The 22,445-nt window shown below is 50.1% G+C and overlaps 3 protein-coding genes across 9 annotated transcripts in view; 2 read left to right on the top strand and 1 right to left on the bottom strand.

Moving 5' to 3' along the window:
* POLE (DNA polymerase epsilon, catalytic subunit) overlaps positions 1-957 on the bottom strand; it is a 61,017-nt gene extending 60,060 nt beyond the window's left edge. For 2 of the 4 annotated variants that reach the window (XM_061384418.1, XM_061384419.1), the window contains exon 1: positions 880-957. In XM_061384418.1, coding sequence (XP_061240402.1) covers positions 880-941 — 62 coding nt within the window. In that variant the 5' untranslated portion in view covers positions 942-957. Of the gene's footprint in view, positions 1-316; positions 822-870 lie in introns of those variants that run through there. The other 2 variants (XM_061384421.1, XM_061384420.1) reach the window with 2 other exon arrangements.
* Positions 958-1,097: 140 nt separating this feature from the next.
* On the top strand, positions 1,098-13,271 carry PXMP2 (peroxisomal membrane protein 2). Of its 2 annotated transcripts, none has more exons than XM_061384415.1 (5): positions 1,098-1,433; positions 3,729-3,845; positions 5,358-5,520; positions 8,415-8,534; positions 10,993-11,333. In XM_061384415.1, the coding sequence occupies exons 1-5, from the start codon at positions 1,312-1,314 to the stop codon at positions 11,059-11,061; spliced, it is 591 nt and encodes a 196-aa protein (XP_061240399.1). In that variant the 5' UTR covers positions 1,098-1,311; the 3' UTR covers positions 11,062-11,333. The 2 variants fall into 2 exon arrangements, with proteins under 2 accessions (XP_061240399.1, XP_061240401.1); XM_061384417.1 differs by lacking the exon at positions 10,993-11,333 and adding an exon at positions 13,185-13,271 and having other exon boundaries at positions 1,115-1,433.
* A 236-nt stretch (positions 13,272-13,507) lies between these two features.
* On the top strand, positions 13,508-21,119 carry PGAM5 (PGAM family member 5, mitochondrial serine/threonine protein phosphatase). 3 transcript variants are annotated; one of them, XM_061384413.1, is made up of 6 exons: positions 13,508-13,698; positions 15,994-16,172; positions 17,812-17,937; positions 18,024-18,112; positions 18,235-18,365; positions 20,074-21,119. In XM_061384413.1, the coding sequence occupies exons 1-6, from the start codon at positions 13,508-13,510 to the stop codon at positions 20,222-20,224; spliced, it is 867 nt and encodes a 288-aa protein (XP_061240397.1). In that variant the 3' UTR covers positions 20,225-21,119. The 3 variants fall into 3 exon arrangements, with proteins under 3 accessions (XP_061240397.1, XP_061240398.1, XP_061240396.1); XM_061384414.1 differs by having other exon boundaries at positions 18,232-18,365; positions 20,318-21,119; XM_061384412.1 differs by having other exon boundaries at positions 18,232-18,365.
* Positions 21,120-22,445: the final 1,326 nt, after the last annotated feature.

The following is a 22,445-nucleotide window of genomic DNA, read 5'->3' as shown; positions in this document are numbered from 1 at the left end:
CCCCCACACCAAAGATGTCTGTGTCCTAATCCAAGGAACCTCTGTTATATTACATGACCAAAGCGAGTTTGCAGGTGTGATGACTTTAAGTATTTTGAGATGGGGATTATCTGGGTGGACCCACTGTAATCATAAGGTTCTTTATAAGAGCCAGAAATTAGAGACAGAGAGAGTGAGGCTGGAAATGTGACAGTGTTGTTTTGGAAAACAGAGGAAGGAGCCTCTACAAACTACAAAGGGCAAGAGAAGAGATTCTCCCCTAAAGCTTTCAGAACGAACAAAACCCCGTCACATCTTAATTTTAAGGGCTTCTGACCTTAGAACTAAGTCAGAAGCTGTTCTCCTTACTCCGCAGCCTCGCCGAAAACTGCGGTCAGGGCCGCCCCGACCGCGCGAGGCAGTGGGGCTGGACCCTTGCGGCCCCACCGCCCTCACTCCAGCACAAGACGCGCCGACCACGGGCCTGCGGCGCCGACCGGAGGTTAGGCTGCAAGGCCTCCGCGCGCTCCTAGCATAACCGGACACCCTCAGCTACTACCCTGAGAACTCGTGCGCAGCGCAGCACCAGCAGGAGCCAGGCTCTGGTGCGTTCCTCCTCCCCGCCCCCGTCTTAGAACCGCCCGTTCCCCGTTGCGCTGCCGCCGGGCCGCAGGCGGAGGGCCTCGGACACAGCGCCAACAAGGAGACGGCGGGGAGAGGGGGCAGCTTCGGAGAGCTGCCGGACTCTCAACCAGGAGCCCACGTCGGGCGGCCGAGTGGAGCGCCGTAGGCGCTCTCGCCGGTGCTTAAGGACGACGCGCGCGCGCGCTAAGGAGGGGGCGCTGCTGCACCGCCAGGCCGAAAGGAAGGTGCTCGGGGCCCGCCTGCCACCTGTCTCACCGGCTGGGCTCCCCGTCCGCGCCCGGCTCCGCGCGCAGTCGCCCGGTATTCCTCAGAACCATAGCACTGCCGCCGCCGCCGCCGCCGCCGCCGCCGCCGCCACTTCACTGTAGAAATTTGGCGCGCTCGCAATGACTCTCGCGAGAAGCCGGAAGCGCCCCACCGCCCACCGCCCAATCAGGAGGCTCGTCGCACCCCGCCCCACAAAGCTCCAATCGCCGCCGGCGCCCGAGGGGGAGGTGGCCGGTTAGGGAGTCCGGGAAAAGTGCGCGGAGGTGCGCGTTGCGTAACCAGGGGTCTGTACCCGGCGGCACTGCGGGACGCGGCGGGGCGGGAAATGTCCGGCCGTCCCCGCCCCGCGCCCTGGGCCCAGCGCCCGGCAAGCCAGGAGTGGGGTCCGTGCCCCCCGGTGGGCGTGGACCGGGGAAGACGATGGCGCCGGCGGCGTCGAAGCTGCGGGCGGAGGCTGGACTAGGGCCGCTCCCGCGGCGGGCACTCTCCCAGTACCTGCGCCTTTTGCGGCTCTACCCAGTACTCACCAAAGCGGCCACCAGGTCTGCGCGGAGCGGCGGAGGAGGGCACGAGACGGGGCCGGGGTGGGGGTGGGGGGGTGCGAGGGTGGGCGCGGCCCAGAGCTCGGTCGGCCGGTGACCCAGCCCCATAAGTGCATCCAACGTGGGGGTTTGAATGTGGAAGGCAAAATCCCGGTGTGTCAAAATGACCCTCCAGATGCCTTAAATTAACCAGAACTCTTAGCACGTGCTGTTCTGTATATTTGGTTCCGAGCTGTAACTCGTAAACACCCTAAAATGTGGACCCAGGGACCAGACTAAAGGAGTGCACGAGCTGAAGGACCTGCTGCAGATCTCGGGTCTCCGGCCCCTCTGCCCCGGAGGTGGCGGTCGTCCGGGGTAAAAGGGCCTGGGGGAAACATCTGTCACCCGCTCGGCTCTGCGCAGGTTCTGCAGCTACCTTCCAGTTCGTTAGTACCTGCTCTTGTTTTGAGGCTAGGTTAGACTGGGGCTTCCCTGGTGGCTCAGTCGGTAAAGAATCTGCCTGCAATGCAAGAGACCCAGGTTCTTGTTTTGAGTCCAGGATAGGCTGGGGATTCCCCGATGGCTCAGTCGGTAAAGAATCTGCCTGCAATGCAAGAGACCCGGGTTCTATTCCTTTGTCGGGAAGAGCCCCTGAAGAAGGAAATGGCAACCTATTCCAGTATTCTTACCTGGGAAATCCCATGGACAAAGGAGCCTGGCGGGCTAGGGCTACAGGCCCTGGGGTCCTAAGAGTCGCACAGGACTTCCCGACTAAACCACGACCACCACAGGATGGACTAAATGGGTTGAGGAAGGGCGAGGAAGGCTAGACTGGGTAGGAGGTGTTAAGACATGCTTCAGCAGCTTTGCATTTGGGAGAAAGCTGACACAGTGCCCTCCTTGCTCGTTAGGTGAGCCCTTTGATTTGGAGTACTAAACATTTTATGAGACATCCCCTCTTCCTTTTAATTAATCCGTTTTACAAGTTTTTCCCCTTTTATTAATATAGCCTTTCATACATGTGTACAGCTGCTTCCTGTCTGGGGGAGCATTAGCGATGATTGAGATAAGTAGGTCCTGTCCCTACCCTCACGGATCTTGCATTCTAGTAAAGAACTAGTCAAAAAGTAGATAAATGCATAACACAGATAAAGTGGTCAGGGAAGTTTTATTTGAGGAGGTGACACTTAAATAGAAGCCTGAAGAAGGAACAGGCTGTACAAAAAAGGGAATCAGGGCACAGCAGGAGCAAAGGTCCTGCGGGAGGAGCAATCTAATAGTGGTGGAGTGGAAGACAGGCCTGTGTTCCTGGAGAAAATGAACAACAACCAAGAGAGAGGAAGAGGAAGAAGTAGTGAAAGATCAGATCAAGAGACTCTATGTCTCGTCCAAGAATTTTGGACTTTATAGCTTAGAAAGCTTCTCAGAATGCAGGTATAGACCAATTATTGACTGGCTGGGCCCGTCTCCACCTTTCTATTTGAAAGTTTTATTGTGATGATTGTAGATTTACATGTGCGTGTGTGCTAGGTTGCTTCTGTCATGTCCGACTCTGCGACCCTGTGGACTGCAGCCCACCTGGCTCCTCTGTCCATGGGATTCTCCAGGCAAGAATAACTGGAGTGGGTTGCCAGTCCCTCCCCCAGGAGATCTTCCCGATCCAGGGATCTAACCCATGTCTCTTGCGTCTCCTGCATGGCAGGTTCTTTCCCACTAGTGCCACCTGGGAAGCCCCAGATTCACATGTAGTTGAAAGAAACAACACAGGGAGATCCCTTGTATACTTTCCCCAATTTCCCCCATTGGCAACATTCTGTAAAACTGTAGTATCACAACCAGGACACTGCATAGATAACAGACCATAGGACTTATTCAGATTTCCCCAGCTTTTCTTGTTCTCCTCTGTGACTGTAGGTGTTAAGTTCTATGCAGTTTTGTCACATGTATAGGTTTGTGTGTCTACCACCGGAGTCAAAATACAGAAAATTTTCGTCATAAGGAACCCTTGTGTTGCCCTTTTATAACTACACAGGGTAACGTTTCCCAAAATTATAGGATAGCATCACAATCCAGGTATGACACTTATACAACCCACCGATTGGAAATCTTACCATGCTTCTGTGTGTGTATTAAGTTCTGCCGTCTCCACCTTTTCATGCAGGGAACTTACATTTCGCTGCTCTGATAAGGGTTCATCTCCACCCATCCCCAGCATGTTCTTCGAACCACTGTGCTAATTATGTGCAGGAATAGATATCTGCCCCCCAGTCCCGGTAGTTCACTTCTGTTTTCTGAATACCCCTTTCTCCACAGTGGCATTTTGTCAGCACTTGGGAACTTCCTGGCACAGTTGATTGAGAAGAAGCAGAAAAAAGAAAACTGTTCTCAAAAGCTAGATGTCAGCGGGCCTCTCAGATATGCCATCTATGGGTGAGTTCCATAAAGGGACCGGTTTACTCAGTAGCAGGCTAAGTGCGACAAAGCTAGGATATCAACACCTGGAATTACCTAATTTGGAAAAGTAATTTTTAAAAAAGCATTGAAGTCATCATGAGAGAAAAATCAGAATGATATACGTTAGCTTCACTTGTTTTGTAGTTTTATTTGGTTTTTATTTTGAATTGCATGGGTGAGGGTGGCCATAGTAATTGAGCTGAGAGGCCTGAGGGCACCTAAACCTGAAATCGACTTCAAGACCCAAAGACTCTGAAAGAGGGAAACAGACTCAAATATGACCAGTTAGTTTCTGTTGTTAAATTCAGAGCATAACCATTCAGAAAAGAAATCCTTAGGTATCCTGAAAATTGTCATTTCTGAACTACTTTTTAAATTGCAAAAGCACAGAGATTCAGAAGTTTTATCTATTAAATCCACCCCGAGTTCTCTGGCCAACAACACTGTTTGTATAGATGTATTATTTAGAAATCTTTTGCAATAGGATTGATTTTTTTCAATTCAAAATTCACAAATAACATTTTTGTATTGTAGGCATGCTAACTTGAGTCATCACAGCTTTTCCCATAATGTATTTAAAGTCCCAATCCCTCCAAAGAGGGGTTGGTAATCCCTCCACCTGGGAGTGATTCTGATGCATTCCCCTTATCCAGTCACAGTTTTCCATCCTCAAGACTTCCTGTTTTTCTTCCTCCTGAGAAGCGCTGCTCTGGGCCAGTTAACATTCCGTGAAAGGGTGGAGAAAGACGAGGGAAAACCACTTTTTTAAAGGCTTGGCACTGTGGAGCTGGAAGGCCCCTGGGCCCCTGCTCATCTTTTGATTCTGGATTTCATGGAGTCTAAGATCTGTTGATCCAGTAGACATGGTGGCAGGGTTCAGTTTTCTTCCTGAGTACACTGTGCTGTTTGGAATGAAAAATAATACAGACAAGCCAGTGCACAGCACCAGATCTCAGCCCTGATAATGATCGGAGAGAGTTTGATAAAAAGCTCTGACACCCGGGATGCTTCTGTTTATTTACCGAGCACCTTCTCTGAGCCAGGCCCTGTTCCAGACAGAGCAGTGAACAGACAGACACAGTCCTGTCTTGTGGCATTTACCTTCTAAGGGTGAAGAGAGGGCACTGTATAAACAAAGGAGACCATGACATCCAGTGATAAATGCTTTGAAGAAAATGGACAGGGCCTGGAATAGAGAGTGGCTGGGACAGTGGTAGGTTCGTTATTCAGGACAATTGGAAGGAACTCTCTGAGCCAAGTGTTGAGAAGGAGCCAGCCATGTGATGACAATGGGGTGCAAAGCAGGAACAAGCCTGGTCTGTCAGAGGCAAAAATGAATGCCTGGAGCAGATGCATTGAAAGCATGTTTTCTAGAAGGGCCACACAGACCTCTGTAGTCAGTGCTGAGGGACTCCAGGGAGGCAGGTTTTAGGATCTGGGGTTTGAGGGTGAAGGGTGTATCCAACTCACCCCCACCGCGGGCCTCAGGTTTTTTTTTACAGGGCCACTGGGTCACTTCTTCTACCTCTTGATGGAGCGCTGGATCCCTTCCGAGGTCCCCTTGGCAGGCATCAAGAGGCTCCTCCTGGACCGCCTTCTCTTCGCACCCGCCTTCCTGTCTTTGTTCTTCCTTGTCATGAACTTCCTGGAGGTTGGTCTCTAGCACTCATGCACGCCAGCTATTCTTTGGCATAAGGATAACGTGGTTGGAATTCAGAGGGTCTCTGAACTTTTGAGTCAAGTTGAAGTTTCACATTGTCCTCTATGAAATATCAGAAGCAAAGCACAGTAGTATTAGCAGTACGTGTTGGCCTGATGTAAGCGTCCCAGGTAGAGAGGGCTGTCACATGTCCATTGTCACAGTTACCCCAGAGTATTGTTTATGCTCATCACTCCTTACACCTTTCGGCAGGTCTTATCACTGAATGTGTTAGTGAAGAAGCACATATACTGGTTTATAAGAATGTTTCTGAATGTTTCGATAGCTGTTTAGTTCAATTCAGTTCAGTTGCTCAGTTGTGTCCAACTCTTTGCAACCCTGTGTGCTGAAGCATGCCAGGCCTCCCTGTCTGTCACCAACTCCCATACTTCAGTATAATTGATTTCTTTGTACTCCCACATATTTTATTATACATTTCAAAACATTCTGGGAAGTGGATGCATGGGCTTCACCAGACACCAGAGGGGTCCATGGACCTTGCAGAACCCTGTGCTCACTCGGGGTGTGGACATCACAAGTGCTCTGAAGAGTTAACTTATCAGCATAGACTTAACATGGCAATGGAAAACTTGAGAGGTGTGTTCACCCAACCTCATTCCCACTACCTACCACCCTCACCATCTCCTTTCCGTCCTCTGTGTGCTGAGATGTGTCACGTTCTACCCTGGAAGTCATTTATTTCAACCAATCACAGCAAGTAAACACTTCTCACTTGGGTTTTATTTTGAAACCACATCTCAAGTTCTTGTTAGTAAGGAGGACACCCATTGCTGTCTAAAGTGATCCTGGTGGGAGGTAGGAAAGATGTTTAAACTTCCCTGTGATTCCTAATAAGTCCCTAATAGTAAAAAAAAATATCTGGGAAGTCCTTAGGAAATCAGATAGGAGAAAGTGGAAGGGTGCCTGTGTTAGGATTGAGGGTACCACAGCAGTTTCTCCCTATTTTTTCCTTCCAAATAGGAAGTGAGTATATTTTCATTAAAAAATAAATACCCTACATGGATAAGGCAGATGTTACCAAGGCACATAAAGTTCCCACCACATAATGACACATGTGAGACCACACTCTCCATACGGCACACACACTACAAGCTGCTTCCACATCTGGCATTCTGTGATCCAGACGTGCACCTGTCCCTGTTGTATAGGGATTCCGTCATGGTCAATTCCTAGAATTGTTATCCAAAAAGGCTGTCCTTGTCTGTCCTCCCTACAGTGGTGCAGAATGATAGCATCAGCTGACATCTCTTGAGCACTGAGCTCTGCATCCAGTGCTTCAGGTCTTTGAGCCTAACATCAATCCACTTGACAGCTGAGGAAGCTGAGGCCTTCAGTTATTTACGGGGTAAATACTGGCCTAAGGTGCTGTAACTGTGAGTCACTGAGTCGGGATTCAGACACAAGCTTTGTGATCCCAGAGACCTCTAAACTCTTGTTGTGGAGCACAAGCTCTAGGCAAGCAGGGTCAGTAGTTGCAGCTCTCCAGCTCTAGAATGTGGGCTCAATAGTAGTGGTGCCAGACTCAGTTGCTGTGCAGCATGTGGAAGCTTCCTGGACCAGGGATCAAACCCGTGTCCCCTGCACTGGGAGGCAGATTCTTAACCACTGCCCAACCCGGGAAGTCAGGTGAGAAATATTTTCTGTATCTTTATGAGGTTGGGTGTCTTTTTATATGCTTATCTGTATTTCTTCCACTAACTCTGCTCATTTTCTCTTAGAATGTTTGCATTTTTTCTTTCTTATTTGTATGTTTGTACCTATTAAGGATATCCATCCTTTGCCAAATAAAAGTCACAGATATTTTTACCATTTTTAGGTGTTTGTTTTAACTTCATAAAAATGTTTGTGTAAGTTATAGAAAGTATCTTATAGTGTCTTTCTCCATACAAAAGCTTAAAAAGTCATGTATTCAAATCTTCTAGTCTTTTCCTTCATAGGCTTCCTTAAAGGAAGATACTGGAAATATTTTCCTATATTTTCTTCTTCTACTCTTATGATTTTATTTTGTACATTTCGATAGGTCCAAAGATAATAGAAATATTTTCCTATGCTTTCCTGTAGTATTATGTGTTTTTAATATAGTGTGAGATATACTTTGGTCTATGGGCTTCCTGGGTGGGTCAGCGGTAAAGAATCCGCCTCTCAATGAAGGAGATGTGGATTCAATCCCTGGGTGGGGAAGATCCTCTGGAGGAGGAAATGGCAACCTATTCCACTATTCTGGGAAATCCCATGGACAGAGGAGCCTGGTGGGCTACAGTCCATGGAGTCTCAACACACTTCAACGATGAAACCACCACTGCCACCACCAGACTTTTTAATTGCCCTAACTGTACAGAATTTTAAAAATCTCTAGTAAAGCAAGCCTTCCTTTCTTACTCTTTTTCATGATGGGTATTCTTGTGCATCTATCCTTCCAGGTGACATTTAGAATCATTTACTGGGGTCTGTTTTTTAAAAAGAACTCCTGACAAGTTTTGATAGGAAATGCATCAACTTCGGAGGTTATTCTGGAAAGAACTGACAGCTGAGCCATTAGCAGCTGCAATTCTGGTGCCCAGACCAGCAGTGTGAATCACACCATCATCAACTCAGCTCTCAGGGGTCTCGGGCAAAGGTCACACACAATGAGAGCACTGTTCCGATGATCTTCCTACTGGATTGTTAGTTCATCTGGCTGTATCACTGATCAAGCACACGCATGTGCTATGTCCATATAAATGGAACAAAACATGAAGTTTTAAAGAAATCATTGAGTTAGGCTTTGGGGTCCTTCGCCTAGAAGGCCGGTATTGCTCATGGTCTGCGTTTCCCCACCTTTGCAGGGACAGGACACCGCCGCTTTCGCTGCCAAGATGAAGAGCGGGTTCTGGCCAGCGCTGCGGATGAACTGGCGAGTGTGGACACCTGTGCAGTTTATTAACATCAACTATATCCCTGTGCAGGTGAGGCCAGCCAGCTGCCAGCGTGGAGCCACAGGGGGCTTCAAGCTCCCCTACAGCCCAGCCTTTTTCCCGAGCCTTGGGTCATCCCAGGTTCTGGATTCCTCCCGAGGCTTTTCTCTCTGCTCCGAGTTGTTACCATTACTGGATTTGAGGAGGCAAAGCAACACAGTGGGGCCCAAGCTGGGTCCACGCTGTGCCCCTTCATCCCAGGCTGTGCTCAGCTTTCTAGGGTTGGATGCCCACCCCCACCCCCCACCTCCAGGGCTTCACAGATTGCAGCCCAAGGCAGCCTCACCTGCAGGGACATCAGAGCCAAACCTGAGTGAGGCGGGGGCGGGCTCTGAGTGGTAAGGGGCACAATGTCTGGGCATGAACCAATTCACTGACCTCTGGCCGCTGGCCCTAGGCAGGCAGCTGAGGGGCCACCCTCCGGTTGGTTGAAGGCCCTGCCATTGTCCACTGTCCTCACACCCAGTATAGCTCACCTGTGACTGGGTCCCAAGACCACTGCCAGGTGGACGGGCTCACAGCTGAGATTTATTAGGGCCACACAAAAGGGATGTGCGACTGGATCCTGGGAAGCCATTGCAGGTGCCCCATGCTCCCTGCCCTGAGGGCTATGGGGAGCAAGCGATCATTTACCCACAAAATCAGCCAAGGCAATATTTCTGGCCCAGGGTTTTACTTGGGGCTGGCACATGGACACTGCTGCCTGCACCAGAGTTCCAGACTCCGGAGAGGAGAGCAGCCAGCCACTCAGCTTCAGCCACACTGATTTTGTAGGCACTTTAGGCCCAGGGAACCATTCTCATCAGGAGAAAGGTGGAAACCCACATCCAAGTTCCCAGACACCAACCTCTCAAACAGGCCTTTGCAGAAATTCCCAGGCCTCAGCCTGCTGTGTTGCCGTTTTTCTGCACACTATTTAAGTAATCTACCTGAAATTAGCTCATAAAAGCTGGTTTCCACCCTGCTTTAGATAGAGGAAAGACACCCGGGGCAAGAGCCCCCTTGGGAAAGAGCTACCTTGAAAGGGTGGGAAGGGGGAGAAAGGAGGGCTTGGTAGTCACACACCACACACACCAAGGATAGCAGAAGACCAGAGGCAGTGAGAGACAGCAGTAGCTGATGTTGTTGGAAGTTAAAAATCGCTAAGTCTCCATTAGCTTATATGACCTTTTCAAGAGCAATTTCAGTGGCTTGATGGGGCTGAAGCCAGATTGTTGAGGACTGAGTGGGTGAAAAAGTAGAAGATAAACTACAAAGTCTAACTACAAGTTTGTGAAGCATAGGGGGAAAACCGTAGTTAGCAGTGGTCCAGGGAAGGAGAAGGTTTGGCAGCTAGAAGAGTGGCCATGTGACAGGCACACGGCACCCCAGGCTGCCCCAGGGAGAGGGGTGGGGATGGGAGTGGCACATAAGCAGAGACACTTCTTCCCTTTGAGCAGAGGAGAGGAGGTCACTGTTGACTGGGGACCCCCGTTTCCTCTAGGAGGGAGGCGGGAAGGGCAGGGGAGGCTGATGGGTATTTTGAGGGGACTAAAGTAGTGGTCAGCTTGGCATTGTGAAAGATAGGAGAGGAAGCTGATTGGAGATGGGGGAGCCAGCAGAGGCTAAAGACCCAGGCAGGGGCCTGGGGCAGGTGAGAAGCAGGGAGGATCATGGTTTTTCAAGGGAGTACAACTGAGGAACAGGAAGGGAAGAAAACCGGGGATATGGACCACAGGTTCTAAGACATATAGAGAGTGAAATAAAGACATGAGAAAACAGAATGGCTGAGGATGTGGAGGGGCCTGTGGATGAGAGTAGACAGGCTGGAAAATAGAATCCTTCTGAGTAGCTTAGGGGCAGTACTGCAAGCTTGGGGTCAGAGAGCTCCCTAAAAGGTGGTTGCAGGTGAGTGCTTAAGCAGCAGGGAGTTTATTCAACACGTATGTATTGAGCACCTGCTGTATGCCCTGTGGCTGTAGACTCTGGGCTAGAGCAATTAATGAGATAGGCCAGACTGCTACTTTCCTGGAGCTTATGTGCAGGGGAGACTCAGTAATTAACTAAAGGTGATTTTAGGTGGGAGTACGTCTGTCAGATCATTGAAGCAGATAGTGGCAACAGGATGGGTCTGAGTGAACTGGTCATGGAGTTGTCAGGGAAGAGCCGGGTGAAGCTACCCACATGATGTCTGGTCCTGGGGTAAGAGGCCTACCAGGAGCTGAAGTGATCAGTGAAGGAGTGTTTTCCCTACTGTCCAGTTAACATCATCAGGCAGGGGGACTGTCTTCCTCACCCTCTCTGCTGGAGCCCAAGCACAGTGCCTCATGCAAAGTAAAGACTCAGTAAATCCAGCAGTGGGTGGATGGGCTGACCAGTGGATGAGCACTGTCCTGGGGGCCTCATACTTGATGAGTGTGCCCAGGGCCTTCCTCTTACTTTTTACCTTACCATCTGTTCTCTCTGGCAGTTCCGGGTGCTTTTTGCAAACTTGGTGGCTCTGTTCTGGTACGCCTACCTGGCCTCTCTGGGGAAGTGAAGATGACTTGGAGAGGGTGTCAGACATACTGATGACTGGGGTGGGGTGAGAGAACAGAAATAAGCCAGCCGGGCTCTAGATCATGAGATTCAAGATGACTCGAACATGATGGATGGAGAAACAGAAATCTCTTAATGTCAGAATCGTGTTTTAAAAAGGCAATAGCTGTCCTCAGGTGGTGCTGCCCTAGAAACTTAAATATAGCAGAGATGATTTCACCTGTCACCTTGGATTGAATTAGGATCACAATAAACTATAATGTAGCATTTTCAGTGGTGATTTTAATTTCTCAGAATAATTGCTGTTGTTTTGATAGAAATGAGTGACCAGAGGACTGTTCTTGGAATTTTTTAAATGTTTAAAAATTTGTAGTAAAATATATCACAATACAACTGTTTAGCTACTTGGCCCCATAGGGCAAGGGCCCCTTAGACCAAGACTTTCCCTGACCTTCTGAGAGGCCTTATATACCACCCTTTCCACTGGGTCTACTCTCCTGTTGCTCATTTACATTAGCCCTCCTTCCCTAGTTTTTCATTCTTAACATTCCTTCCTGATAGTCTCCCATCCTTATTTCATGGATACAATATCCCTTGGGATCTCAACTGTATATATTTTAAAATTTTCTTCTGTCTTGTGTGCTGTTTTCTGTTTTCACAGGGTTCTTTTTTTTTTTTTTTTTCTATTTGATCTTTGTTGTTGTTCAGTCACTAACTCATGTCCAACTCTGCGACCCCATGAACTGCAACATGCCAGGCTCCTCCGTCCTTACTATCTCCCACAGTTTGCTCAAATTTATGTCCATCGAGTTGGTGATGCCATCCAACCATCTCATCCTCTGTCCCCTCTTCTCCTTTTGCCTTCAGTCTTTTCCAGCATCGGGGTCTTTTTCAATGAGTTGGCTCTATCCAGTCATTCCAATGAATATTCAGGGTTGATTTGATCTTTGTTTTACCCTATCAGGGTTACCTGAAATGTCTGTAAATACTTGGATGTGTATCATTGTTAAAAGAGTCAAAGCCACTCAGACATTCTTTGGAAGATTTCTGTACATGGGTTGCACTTGTGACACCGTCCTTGGTGGTGGGCTGGCCAAGCAGGGACCCAGTTTTGTTGGGGCTAGTGCCTGTAACTCATCTGGCTCTTCCAGATTCACAGGACTGGATGAGCTTGCTTCTTGGCTTCCCTCAGTGAAGGCAATTGATATTCCATCTTCTCAGATCAATAACAATCTGATTTCCAGCTTTCAAAATTTTGTCAGCTGATCTCTTTGCTTGGTTTCTTCTGTGAATTCAAGCACATCTTTTTGAATTTGTCCTTTTTAAAAAAAATTTTTTTTGCTATCATTTTTCATAAGTGACCTTCTGGAAGGAGACATAAATATATGGGTTTAAGACACCATGTTTATGCAGAGGTCTGGGTATTTCTGTGGAATACGTTCATTCTTCAAAATCCAGAGTGACTTTATAATGTAAATCGGATATCACTTCCCCATTTAAGTCTGCCAAGATGATCCAGCAGTTCCATTTAGTTGTATACCCAGGAGAACAGAAAGCAGGGACTTAAAGAGACGTTTGTATGCCATGTTCACAGCAGCATTATTCTCAATAGCTAAAATGGGGAAACAACCCAAATGTCCATTGATGAATGAAGAGATGTCCGTCAATACAGTGGAATATTATTCACCCTTAAAAACGAAGGACATTCTGACAGATGACTCAGATGAACCCTGAGGACATTGTTAAGTGACATAATCCAGCTCCAAAGGACAAATACTGTTTGACTCTATTTCTTTCGGATTCCTGGAGCAGTCGAACTGAGACAGGAAGCAGGATGGTGGATGCCAAGGGCTGAGGAGTTTAGTGTTTTAACAGGCACAGAATTTTAGTTAGGGACGATAAGAAAGTTCTGTAGATGGATGCTGGTGATACTCGCACAACAAAGAGAACGTGCTTAGTATCCCTGAGCTGTACACCTAAAAGCGGTTACGTTGGTAAATTCTGCAGTATGTGTATTTTGCCACCGTAAAAACAAAGCAACCAGCAAACCCTGCTGGAGTTTCCTAATTCATCTGAACCAGACCCTCAAGTTATCCAAGGGTTCCACCTGGGCTTTCTCCGCAGGTGCAGGTGTAAGTACTTGGGTCGGGTCCCTGCCCAGACGGCTCAACCGGGGCGCCGTCCGAGCCCTCGCTCAACGGCAGAAACGAGTCGCACAGCAGGCCTCCGGCAGCAGGTCGACCAAAGGTCTCAGAACCGCTACCTACCACCCGGCTCCGCCTTTATCCCTGGAAGTCACCGCGGCGAATAAGGCGATCGCGGCGGCTCCCGCGCAGCCAGCCGGCCGGAAGCGTACGTCCGACGAAGCGTGTCCCTCGCCGCACGCCGTCCACACCCGAGCGCGCCTGCGCGGAGCCCGTGTGGGGTCGACGCGGGACTTGACCGGCATGGCGTTCCGGCAGGCGCTACAGCTGGCGGCCTGCGGCCTGGCCGGAGGCTCGGCCGCTGTGCTCTTCTCGGCAGTGGCGGTGGGGAAGCCCCGCGCGGGCGGGGACGCGGAGCCGCGCGTGGTCGAGCCCCCGGCGTGGGCGGGGACCTCGCGCCCCGGGCCCGGCGTCTGGGACCCCAACTGGGACAGGTGCGGGGCCAGCGGCGGTAGCCCTTCCTGGGCCCTGGCCTTCCCGTCTGGTCGGTGTGGTGGGTCCCACGGAGGGGCGGGCGGGGCAGGTTTGCGTGCTGGTTTCTCTTTCGGTTCTCGCCGCGAGGCTGGCTGCGGACATGAGGCTTCCCTCGACCACTCTTCTGAGCGCCAGTTTCCTTGTCTGCCCAGGGGGTTGTTTTGACGAAGGAGTACCGGGATGCCCGGAGTGGTCGTTTTCAGTCCTAAACGGAGGGGTTGGACCTTAATAGGGCTCTCGTCCTTGTTTCTGTCTCTCAACTCATGAATATTCAGATTGGGTGACGGCATGCTAATCCCATATTTGGGATACTGCCGAGAGGGTCAGGTGGAGGTGGGTTCTGGAAGGGGCCTCTGCAAGGAGGCCGCGCAGGGCCAGGGCCAGCTGACATACTGAGTAGGAGCATGAGGTCCAGGGGTCCCAGGCACCCCGGCCGCGCGCTGTCAGTATTTTTATAGAGCACTTGGAAATAGTGGGTTCTGTGATCAGGAAGCAGTTTTTAGCCTTACTTAATGTTAACTTAAATTTAAAAACCAAAGCAGTGCAGATCTTAAAATATTGTATTGAAACGATAGTATTTTTGATATGCTGGAGTGAATAAAGTGAGTTACTGAAATTTTTCCTGTTTCTTGCTACTCTGTAAATGTGGCTACTTGGAAATTTTAAATAACATACGTTCCCGGTGTTCTCTTTCTATTGGATGGCACTGCTCTGGGTTGTGGGATGGTTTACCCAGTCCCAGCTCTTTCCTACTTAACACTTTGAGTGTGGGGCACAGAACTAATGTTTATTGTTAGCCTCATTGTATAGAGAACTTAAGAGGTATTCTTTTTAACCTTTAGTTTTTAAAGATAAATTCATTTAAAAATAGTCTTCTATTTACAGAAAAGTTGCAAAGACAATAGAGTTCCTATTTTGTTAGAGTTCCACACCTAACTTCCTCTGTTGTTAACACCTTACCCTCACATAGGGTATTTGTTACAATCAGTGAACCGGTATAGGTACAATATTATTAACTGATGTCCATACTTTATTGAGATTTCCTCAGTTTTTACTTGTAGTCCATTGTCTCTCCCAGGATCCTAAATGACAATCAGGCTTTGACAGTTTTTCAGACTTAACTTGTGATGACCTTGACAGTTCTGAAGAGTGCTGATCAGGTATTTTGTAGAATGTCCTTCAGTTGGGATTTGTCTGTTTTTCTCATGATTAGGCTGGGGTCATGTCCCTTTTAAACATCAGTACAATCTTCTTAATTTCTTGTGCCTTTCCAAAGAAACGGTCACTCTGAGGTTAAAGGACTTACTTGAGGGAGAGCCAGACTTCAGCTTTGTTTGAGGCTGATATGCTATATTTGCTTGCCAAGTCTAGATTTATGAGGGAGTAAGGAGAGTGGTATCCTGCATCTGTGCCTGTGGTACCAGAGGTCTTCTCTGGCTAAGCCCCAGCTCCCCCATGACTGCCAGTGTGGCATCTCAGCCTGGTTATGTTACGGTACCCCAGGTTCACATGGCCCAAGCAGAACCCTCAAATTCACCATGACTTCCCTCAAAACTTGTTCTTCCAGCACTGTCTTAGCAGAGTACATTCTTTCCCAGCTCTGCCAGTCTCACAGACATTAAACTTCTACTGACTTCTGGTCCATGAGCTAACAGAGCCTGTCTTCACCAGACATCGTTTCTCAGCATCTTTGCTACTGCTGCGCCCTCCCAGCCACAACCCCCGCCATCAGCCCTTTCCCAGCACCCAGCAGGGCCAACCAGGGGGATTCCCGTGATACTGGGAACATTCTTCTCCCTGTCTGGTGTGATAGCCACTGTCCCACTTGCTGCTGAGCTTTGAAAATGTGCTTTGTGTGACTGAGGAAATGGGAGTTTTAATTGTACTTAATTTTTATGATTTTGAGTGTAAGCAGCCACACGGTCAGTGGCTGCTAAGGGGCAGCACAGCATCCCTGTCAGCGAGGCCGCCCTGTGGGCATGTCCCACCTGCCCTCCCACAGCCACTCCTTCCTCCTATCTGTGTCACTGGTCCCCTTGCTGTGACTGTCTGTCTCCTCACAAGGACGTGAACAGCACAGAGGCTTTGCTTATCTGTCTGTCCAGATAAGCCGCCCAGGGCAGGCCTAGCACCGAGAACAGAGGACGTTGGCTCCTCCCGTACACCTCCCAACACAGGAAGCCCCTCTGTCAGAAAGACTAGGGGTGACTTGAGAGCAGGGGCACAGAGGACGCCGTCTTGTGTTTCAACATCAGGAGAGAACCACTGTCCCTGGTCAACCTGCGGAAGAGGAACCTAGAGACTGGAGAAGAGGAGCTGACGTCCAGGCTGGACCACTGCAAGGCCAAGGCCACACGGCACATCTTCCTCATCAGGCACTCGCAGTACCACGTGGACGCCTCCCTGGAGAAGGACCGCACGCTGACGCCCCTGGGTATGTGGCTGGGCTGTCTGCTGATCTGCTAGGCAGGCCTCCTTGGACCTGTGTCAGGTGTTCTTGGCCCAGATGTGAGCTTTGTCATTAATAGTAATAATCAGCTTAATCTGACTCAGACTTCGAAAATGCTCTCAACCTTTTTATTTAAATAAGTTTTTAAAAATTTATTCATTTTTGGCTGTGCTGGGTCTTTGTTGCTGTGAAGGCTTGTCTCTAGCTGTGGTGAGTGGGGGCTGCTCTGTACTTGTGTGCGGCCTTCTCTTTGCAGTGGCTTCTCTTGTGGAACACGGGCTCTAGGGCATGTGGGTTTCAGTTCTGGCACATGGGCTCAGTAGTTGCGGTTCCCGGGCTCTAGAGCACAGGCTCAGTAAGTTGTGGCACATGGGCTTAGTTCTTCCACAGCATGTGGGATCTTCCTGGATCAGGGATTGAACCCATATCTCCTGCATTGGCAGGCAGGTTCTTTGCCACTGAGCCACCCGGGAGGCCCCTCAACTTTAAGAATATTATGATGGATCCTGCCTGCAGGTGCTCTGCGGTGGCTCCGCCTGGTGCCCCATGACTTGACTTAGTTGCTGAAGAGCTTCAGAGGCTGCTTTATAAACGGTGGCATGTCTCAGGGCCCCACCTGGTAGCAGGTTCTTGCTACTGTGAATGGTGCTGCTGGGCACATCCTCCCACCTTGGTCTTTGTGTGCCTGTATCCACAGGAGAAGTCCCTCACACAGGAAACGCAGGGTGTTTGGAGATGGAGCTTACATTTTTACAAATTTCTTTGTTGAGTGAGATAGTACCCTTTTGTGCGAAGGGTCTGGTGGCCTGTCCTCAGGCTCAAGATAGAAGTAAAGCTGCATCTGTGGTGTCACATGTCCAGCTGAAACTGACTCTCCAAGGGCGTTTCAGTTGGATTCTAAGATACATTTGAGGAAAAACATTTGTATTTGCACCCAGACCTTAGCAGTGCTGGTTGTCCGTCCTCACCTGTTGACATCTGTAGTGAGTGCACGGCTGGTCACTGGAGCATTAAAACCCAATCTTTGGATAAAGTTGAGTAAGAATAGTGTAATGGACCCAGAAATAGTAAACAGGACTCCACCCAAACTTCAGCCACGCTGAACCGTGGCTGGATGTTTTGTTTTTTTTTAAGATTTATTTATATATGGATGCTCTCGGTCTTCGTTGCTGTGTGTGGGCTTTTCTCTAGTTGTGAGCGGGGGCTGTTCTTCATTACGGTGCATAGGCTTCTCATTGTAGTGGCTTCTCTTGTTGAGGAGCATGGGCTCGGTAGTTGTGATGCACAGGCTTAGTTGCTTTGCAGCTGTGGGATCTTCCTGGACTAGGGATCAAACCCATGTCCCCTGCATTGGCAGGTGGATTCTTATCCACTGTGCCACCAGGGAAGTCCTTGAGGCCGTTGTTTTTGATGCTTTTTCTGTATGGGCCTGGAGGTAGCTGGTCTGTCTCACTGACTTTACCAGTTGAAAGCCTGACCTCTTCCTTAGGCCTAAGACCTGGGAGGGGCTGCCCATTTTGTCCCCCAGCCCTAATGGTCCTTGGTAAGGACTGAAGTATTTGTGAAGTAGAAACAAGCAGGAACTCCCACCACCTGTAATTCTCCAGTGTATTCCACCTTCAAGGTCGTGAGCAGGCTGAACTAACTGGTCTCCGACTTGCAAGCTTGGGGTTGAAGTTTAATAAAATCGTCCATTCCTCCATGACCCGTGCGGTAGAAACCACTGACATCATCAGCAAACACCTGCCCGGTGAGTGCCAGGCACCCTAGGTGCCCAGCGGCAGGGAGGGAGGGGTGGCTGCTCCTAAAGGGGCTGAGTCCTGTGCTTCTCTGCAGGAGTCTGCAAGGTCAGCACAGACCTGCTGAGGGAAGGCGCCCCCATCGAGCCCGACCCCCCCGTGTCTCACTGGAAGCCGGAGGCTGTGGTAAAAAAACCCCCCCGGGCAGCCTCCTGTGGGGAGCAGCCTCCTCTCTGCCCTTGGGCTCCTGGTGGCAGTGGGGCCCACACTGCCTCCATACGCACGATTCCTTCTTCTGCCCCCAGCAGTATTATGAAGATGGAGCGCGGATCGAGGCCGCCTTCCGGAACTATATCCACCGGGCGGACGCCAAGCAGCAGGAGGACAGCTATGAGATCTTCATCTGCCACGCCAATGTCATTCGCTACATCGTGTGCCGGTGAGGGGTCCTGCCGGATGCCCTTGGCCCTACTTCCCCTCTTGCCAGCCACAGCGTGTCTCCTCCAGCTGGTGGTCTGGTAGAATGGCTTTCAGTCCAGTTTTCTCATGACTGTGTTTTTGGTGGGAATAGACCAGACCAAGTGCCCTGTGTTGGCAGTCTTTCCTGGGCAATGTTGTGGTTGCTTGGTTCAGGCGCATAGCTGGCTGCTCACACTGCAAAGTCACGTTTTATATGCCAACACCCCATTTCCCTGACATGCAGTGACTGGTTTAGCACCTGTCACTGGATCATGCTGCTGTGGTTACTCGATGTTTGCCTCATAGTTTCGTATTTCCCTTAGCTTATTAACTGGTAATTTTTTGTAATTATAGGCTCACGGACCTGTTTGTGCAGGATTATAACCTGTGAGCGTGTTAGTCACTTCCCTACTCCAGCTGATCCAGGGTACGAAGTCGGGAGCTTCTCCAGGGGCTCCTGTCATTGGAGCCAGCCAACCACTTCCCTACATCCTGGCCCTACCAAGTTCCAGGCCTTCGCAGTGATGCCTGCCCTGAGCCACATCCATGAGTCACGGAGGGCCTGGACCTGGAAAGGCCAGCAGGGTGCTCATGTATTTGACCAAATCCTACGTAGAGCAAGATGTGAAATAACTGTAACCCTGCCTCCCCCAGATCCATTAGAAGCTGTTTGGCAGGTGCTTCAGGAGCTCAGGGGATCCCCCTTCTCACATGGGCCCATTTGTCCAGATATCACACAGGGCTCCAGGCGAGAAGCGCCATGCTGGGAGAGCAGGTTCCAGGCCAGGTCGAGTGCTGCTGGGAGGAAGGGCTGGGCTGCAGGCTTGTAGCCTGAGCCTTTGTGCTGCTTTTTCCTGAGCTTTGACTTCTGGGCTGTGTAAAACACACATCTTTCCATATCCCAGGACAGCACTGACCAAGTATCACTGGGAGGCGAACCCAGTGCTGAAAACGGGCCAGAAATGACTGGTCTTAGAGCAGTGGTACCTGTGCTAAAGACAGGGTTGCTGGGAGCCAGGGCCTCTGCCCCAGGAAATGGGAGGGCGACCTGCCCCCTAACTCAGGACAGTTTTTTAAAGTGGTGAGTGTGACGTTGAGACTTTAAAAAGCAGTGTGTGGGTAGTTATTCCTTTAAGTCAGTAAAACTCTTGACAGAGTAGTGGTGAGACAAGCCACGGGGCTGCCGCATGTCAACCCCAAAGTTCTAGGGCAGGAAGAGTGTCTGGTGACATGGACAGAGGCTGTAGTCCTGCTGGGCTCTTCGGCAAATACTAACTGTGCCTCAAAAGCACTTTTAAGAGCATGAAAACGCTCCAGGGGTCGTGGTTGCACCTGTTGCACCATTTGGCTGCCCTCTGCCCCCTTCTGGTTACACTGGGAAAGCAGGTTAAGTTGCATGCATTTATTAACCAGTGTGCTTGTGACTTACCTGCAGGCCTCGAGCATGGTTGATCCCCATCCCAAAGGGACTGGACTCTCCCCTACCCCTTGTTGGACTGTTAGGTTGACATCTGCCTGGCAGCTCCTTTCTCTGAGAAACCCCATCTGAAAACAGGAGGGACTTACAGATGCTGGATCCAGCCTCTGGAAGTCTGACCAGGGGCTTCTCATCTGGGGTGGGGGACCCTCAGCTTTGTTGAGACCTGGCCCACCTGGCCTGTTTCTAGCACATTCTTTCTTCTCCTCAGGGCGCTGCAGTTCCCTCCAGAAGGCTGGCTCCGCCTTTCCCTCAACAACGGCAGCATTACCCACCTGGTGGTCCGGCCCGATGGCCGAGTGGCTCTCAGGGCCCTTGGGGACACAGGGTTCATGCCTCCTGACAAGATCTCCCGTTCCTGAGGGCCGCTTGGAGGCCCCGCGTCCTCCTTAGCCCCTAGCCGGCCTGGTGTGGGTGCCGCCAAGACCACAGCTTCCCCCGTGTCCCCCCCACAGGCTGCGCAGCGGGGACGGCCACCTCTAGGCAGCAGGAAGGCAAAAGGATCTACAGCACAGAGTTCTTAACTCATGGTCCAGGAAGGAAAAGGGAAGCACTTGGATCAGACCAGCTTCATCTCTTTCGCAGGGTGTCTGCCTCCCTCTCATCCAGGACGAGCCTGAGGGGTCCAAGCAGGCCTGTTTGAGGGACTGGATGAGGCCCCCCAGATGCTGTGACTGTGGGGACCAGGCAGACACGGCAGCAGGCTGTCTGCCAGCAGAGCCCGTCAGGCAGGAGGAAGAGGAGGAGGGCGCAGTGCTTTTTCCGTTTGTAACTTATTCTGCTTCGTATATTCGTTTCCTAAAACTCTTGTCACTTACATAAAGATTTCCCTCATCTGGTTCTTGCTTTGAAAAGCACTTTCTCACTCCAAAGTCACACCTCCCTGAAGCTGTGGGATCTGAACTTTTGTGTCGTGACGCCTTTCTGGATACACAGGAGGAGCACCTTGGCCAGTGAGGGAGGTGACTCAAGCTGCTGGCCTCACCAGAGAGGCAGTGATGAATGCCTCAGGAGTGGCCCATTTCAGTAAAACGTCCAACTGACAGTTCAGTCCTTGTTTGCCTCTGGCTGTTAATCTTTCATGCTTATGGATTAAAATATTTAGTATGTCCTCCCAAATTTCTGTTATTTTAGGAGAAAGTACAGTTTTTATTAAGTGGTTATGAACATTTTCTGTAATCAGTGCAACTAATTGGAGTATTTGATGTTTCTGTCAATTTTGGAAATAACTACAAAATAAATTTTATTTTACTGGTTTTTCAAAGTACTAATTGTGAATGTTTTAAAACAAGAGGCCTGTGCATGACAAACAGCAGCCCCAACTAGCAAAGAAAGTCTCAGCAGAAAGGCCTTTTCCCCAGTATCTTGTGTACCCCGGGCTGAAGTTTTGCAGGGTATCTGCCCAAGAGGGGCCTCGGTGAGAGGCCCTGACCCAGGACAGGGAGCTTAAGTGGTTTTCTAAAAGTAACAACCATGCGCCAATCTGTAGAAATAGTTTTGACAATTTAGCCAGGGGCTGTGCCAACGTCCAAAACCAGAAAAGTACAAGGCAGCACCAGGTGTCTGGCCTCGGGTGCTGTGAGATCCCGTAGTCGAGCCCTGGGCACCCAGACCGTCAGCACCTGCAGGTCCTCCCTGTTTCCTTGGGTTTGTGTGGTCATATTGCTGTCCTGTCTGCAGACCTGTCTTTTCAGTGGCGTGTCCACCCTTTGCACTTGACTGCTGAGTAGGGCCAACGTTTCAGAAACAGGAAGTGAGCCCAGGAGCAGGACAAAGGTGTCTTGATGGGGTCAGTTACAAGGGCCCAGGAAACAACCCTGAGGTGGGACATATGACCGAGAACTTACAAAATGTCAGGAAAGACATCCTAAATGTGACCAACATAAAAACCCACCCCGAGAGCCTGTGTGTCAGGAGGGATCCCAAACTGACAGCAGTGAGAATGAAAGTGGTTCTTGCTGCATTGCTGTTTGTTCCAAAGTATCTCAAGACAGTTGAGGAAGGAACCCGAGGGCAGGTGTGACCCAGAGCTGCCTGCGGGTCTCCACACGGAATGAGAAACACGTGCCTCCGACTGCCTGAGCACACCTGGCTTGGGGATGGGATGGCGATGTGCCCAGTGACTGGCAACTGTACCCTACAAGACAGTCACCCTACAACCATCCTCTCTGAGCTGTGAACGCTTCTGGAAACATCCAAAAACTACCCCAGAAGATCTGGCTGCACGTGTGGAGCCTGCTCTCCCCCAGGAGAGGGGACCCTCTGGAGCCCCCTGCACGGTAGCCCACGGCACAGCCACCACCCACCATGATGAGGTTCCCATCACCTCTTTCCAACCAAAGACATTACACACTGATTGTCAACATCACAGAAAAAGGCTTCCTGTTTCATGGGACACTTAGGAAATATTTGCTAGTTTAACTGATGCCAAGCAAGGCTTTTCACAACTGTGTTAGGAATGAAAGGACCCCAGATAGCAAATAAACCACTCTCAGATTGATGTTCTGTTTAACCCAAACACTGCTTAAGAGTTTGCTAAAAAGGGCACTTTTCCTGGGCACAGTTGAGAGAGGTCTTTCTAAA

This window comes from Bos javanicus, chromosome 17, assembly GCF_032452875.1.
Source record: "Bos javanicus breed banteng chromosome 17, ARS-OSU_banteng_1.0, whole genome shotgun sequence".
In the NCBI taxonomy this organism is placed as follows: Eukaryota; Metazoa; Chordata; class Mammalia; order Artiodactyla; family Bovidae; genus Bos; species Bos javanicus.
The sequence above is the reverse complement of the archived record's forward strand: the minus strand, read 5'-3'. Positions and strand labels throughout refer to the sequence as shown.

What these genes read in the sequence shown, in the direction of transcription:
- PXMP2 (XM_061384415.1), top strand. Translation starts at nt 1,312, where the DNA reads ATGGCGCCGGCGGCGTCGAAGCTGCGGGCGGAGGCTGGACTAGGGCCG. An exon ending in CTCAGATATGCCATCTATGG is followed by an intron (nt 3,846 to 5,357) that starts GTGAGTTCCATA and finishes CGCGGGCCTCAG; the next exon opens with GTTTTTTTTTACAGGGCCAC. An exon ending in TCAACTATATCCCTGTGCAG is followed by an intron (nt 8,535 to 10,992) that starts GTGAGGCCAGCC and finishes TCTCTCTGGCAG; the next exon opens with TTCCGGGTGCTTTTTGCAAA.
- PGAM5 (XM_061384412.1), top strand. Translation starts at nt 13,508, where the DNA reads ATGGCGTTCCGGCAGGCGCTACAGCTGGCGGCCTGCGGCCTGGCCGGA. An exon ending in CCGCACGCTGACGCCCCTGG is followed by an intron (nt 16,173 to 17,811) that starts GTATGTGGCTGG and finishes TCCACCTTCAAG; the next exon opens with GTCGTGAGCAGGCTGAACTA. An exon ending in ATTCGCTACATCGTGTGCCG is followed by an intron (nt 18,366 to 20,073) that starts GTGAGGGGTCCT and finishes TCTTCTCCTCAG; the next exon opens with GGCGCTGCAGTTCCCTCCAG.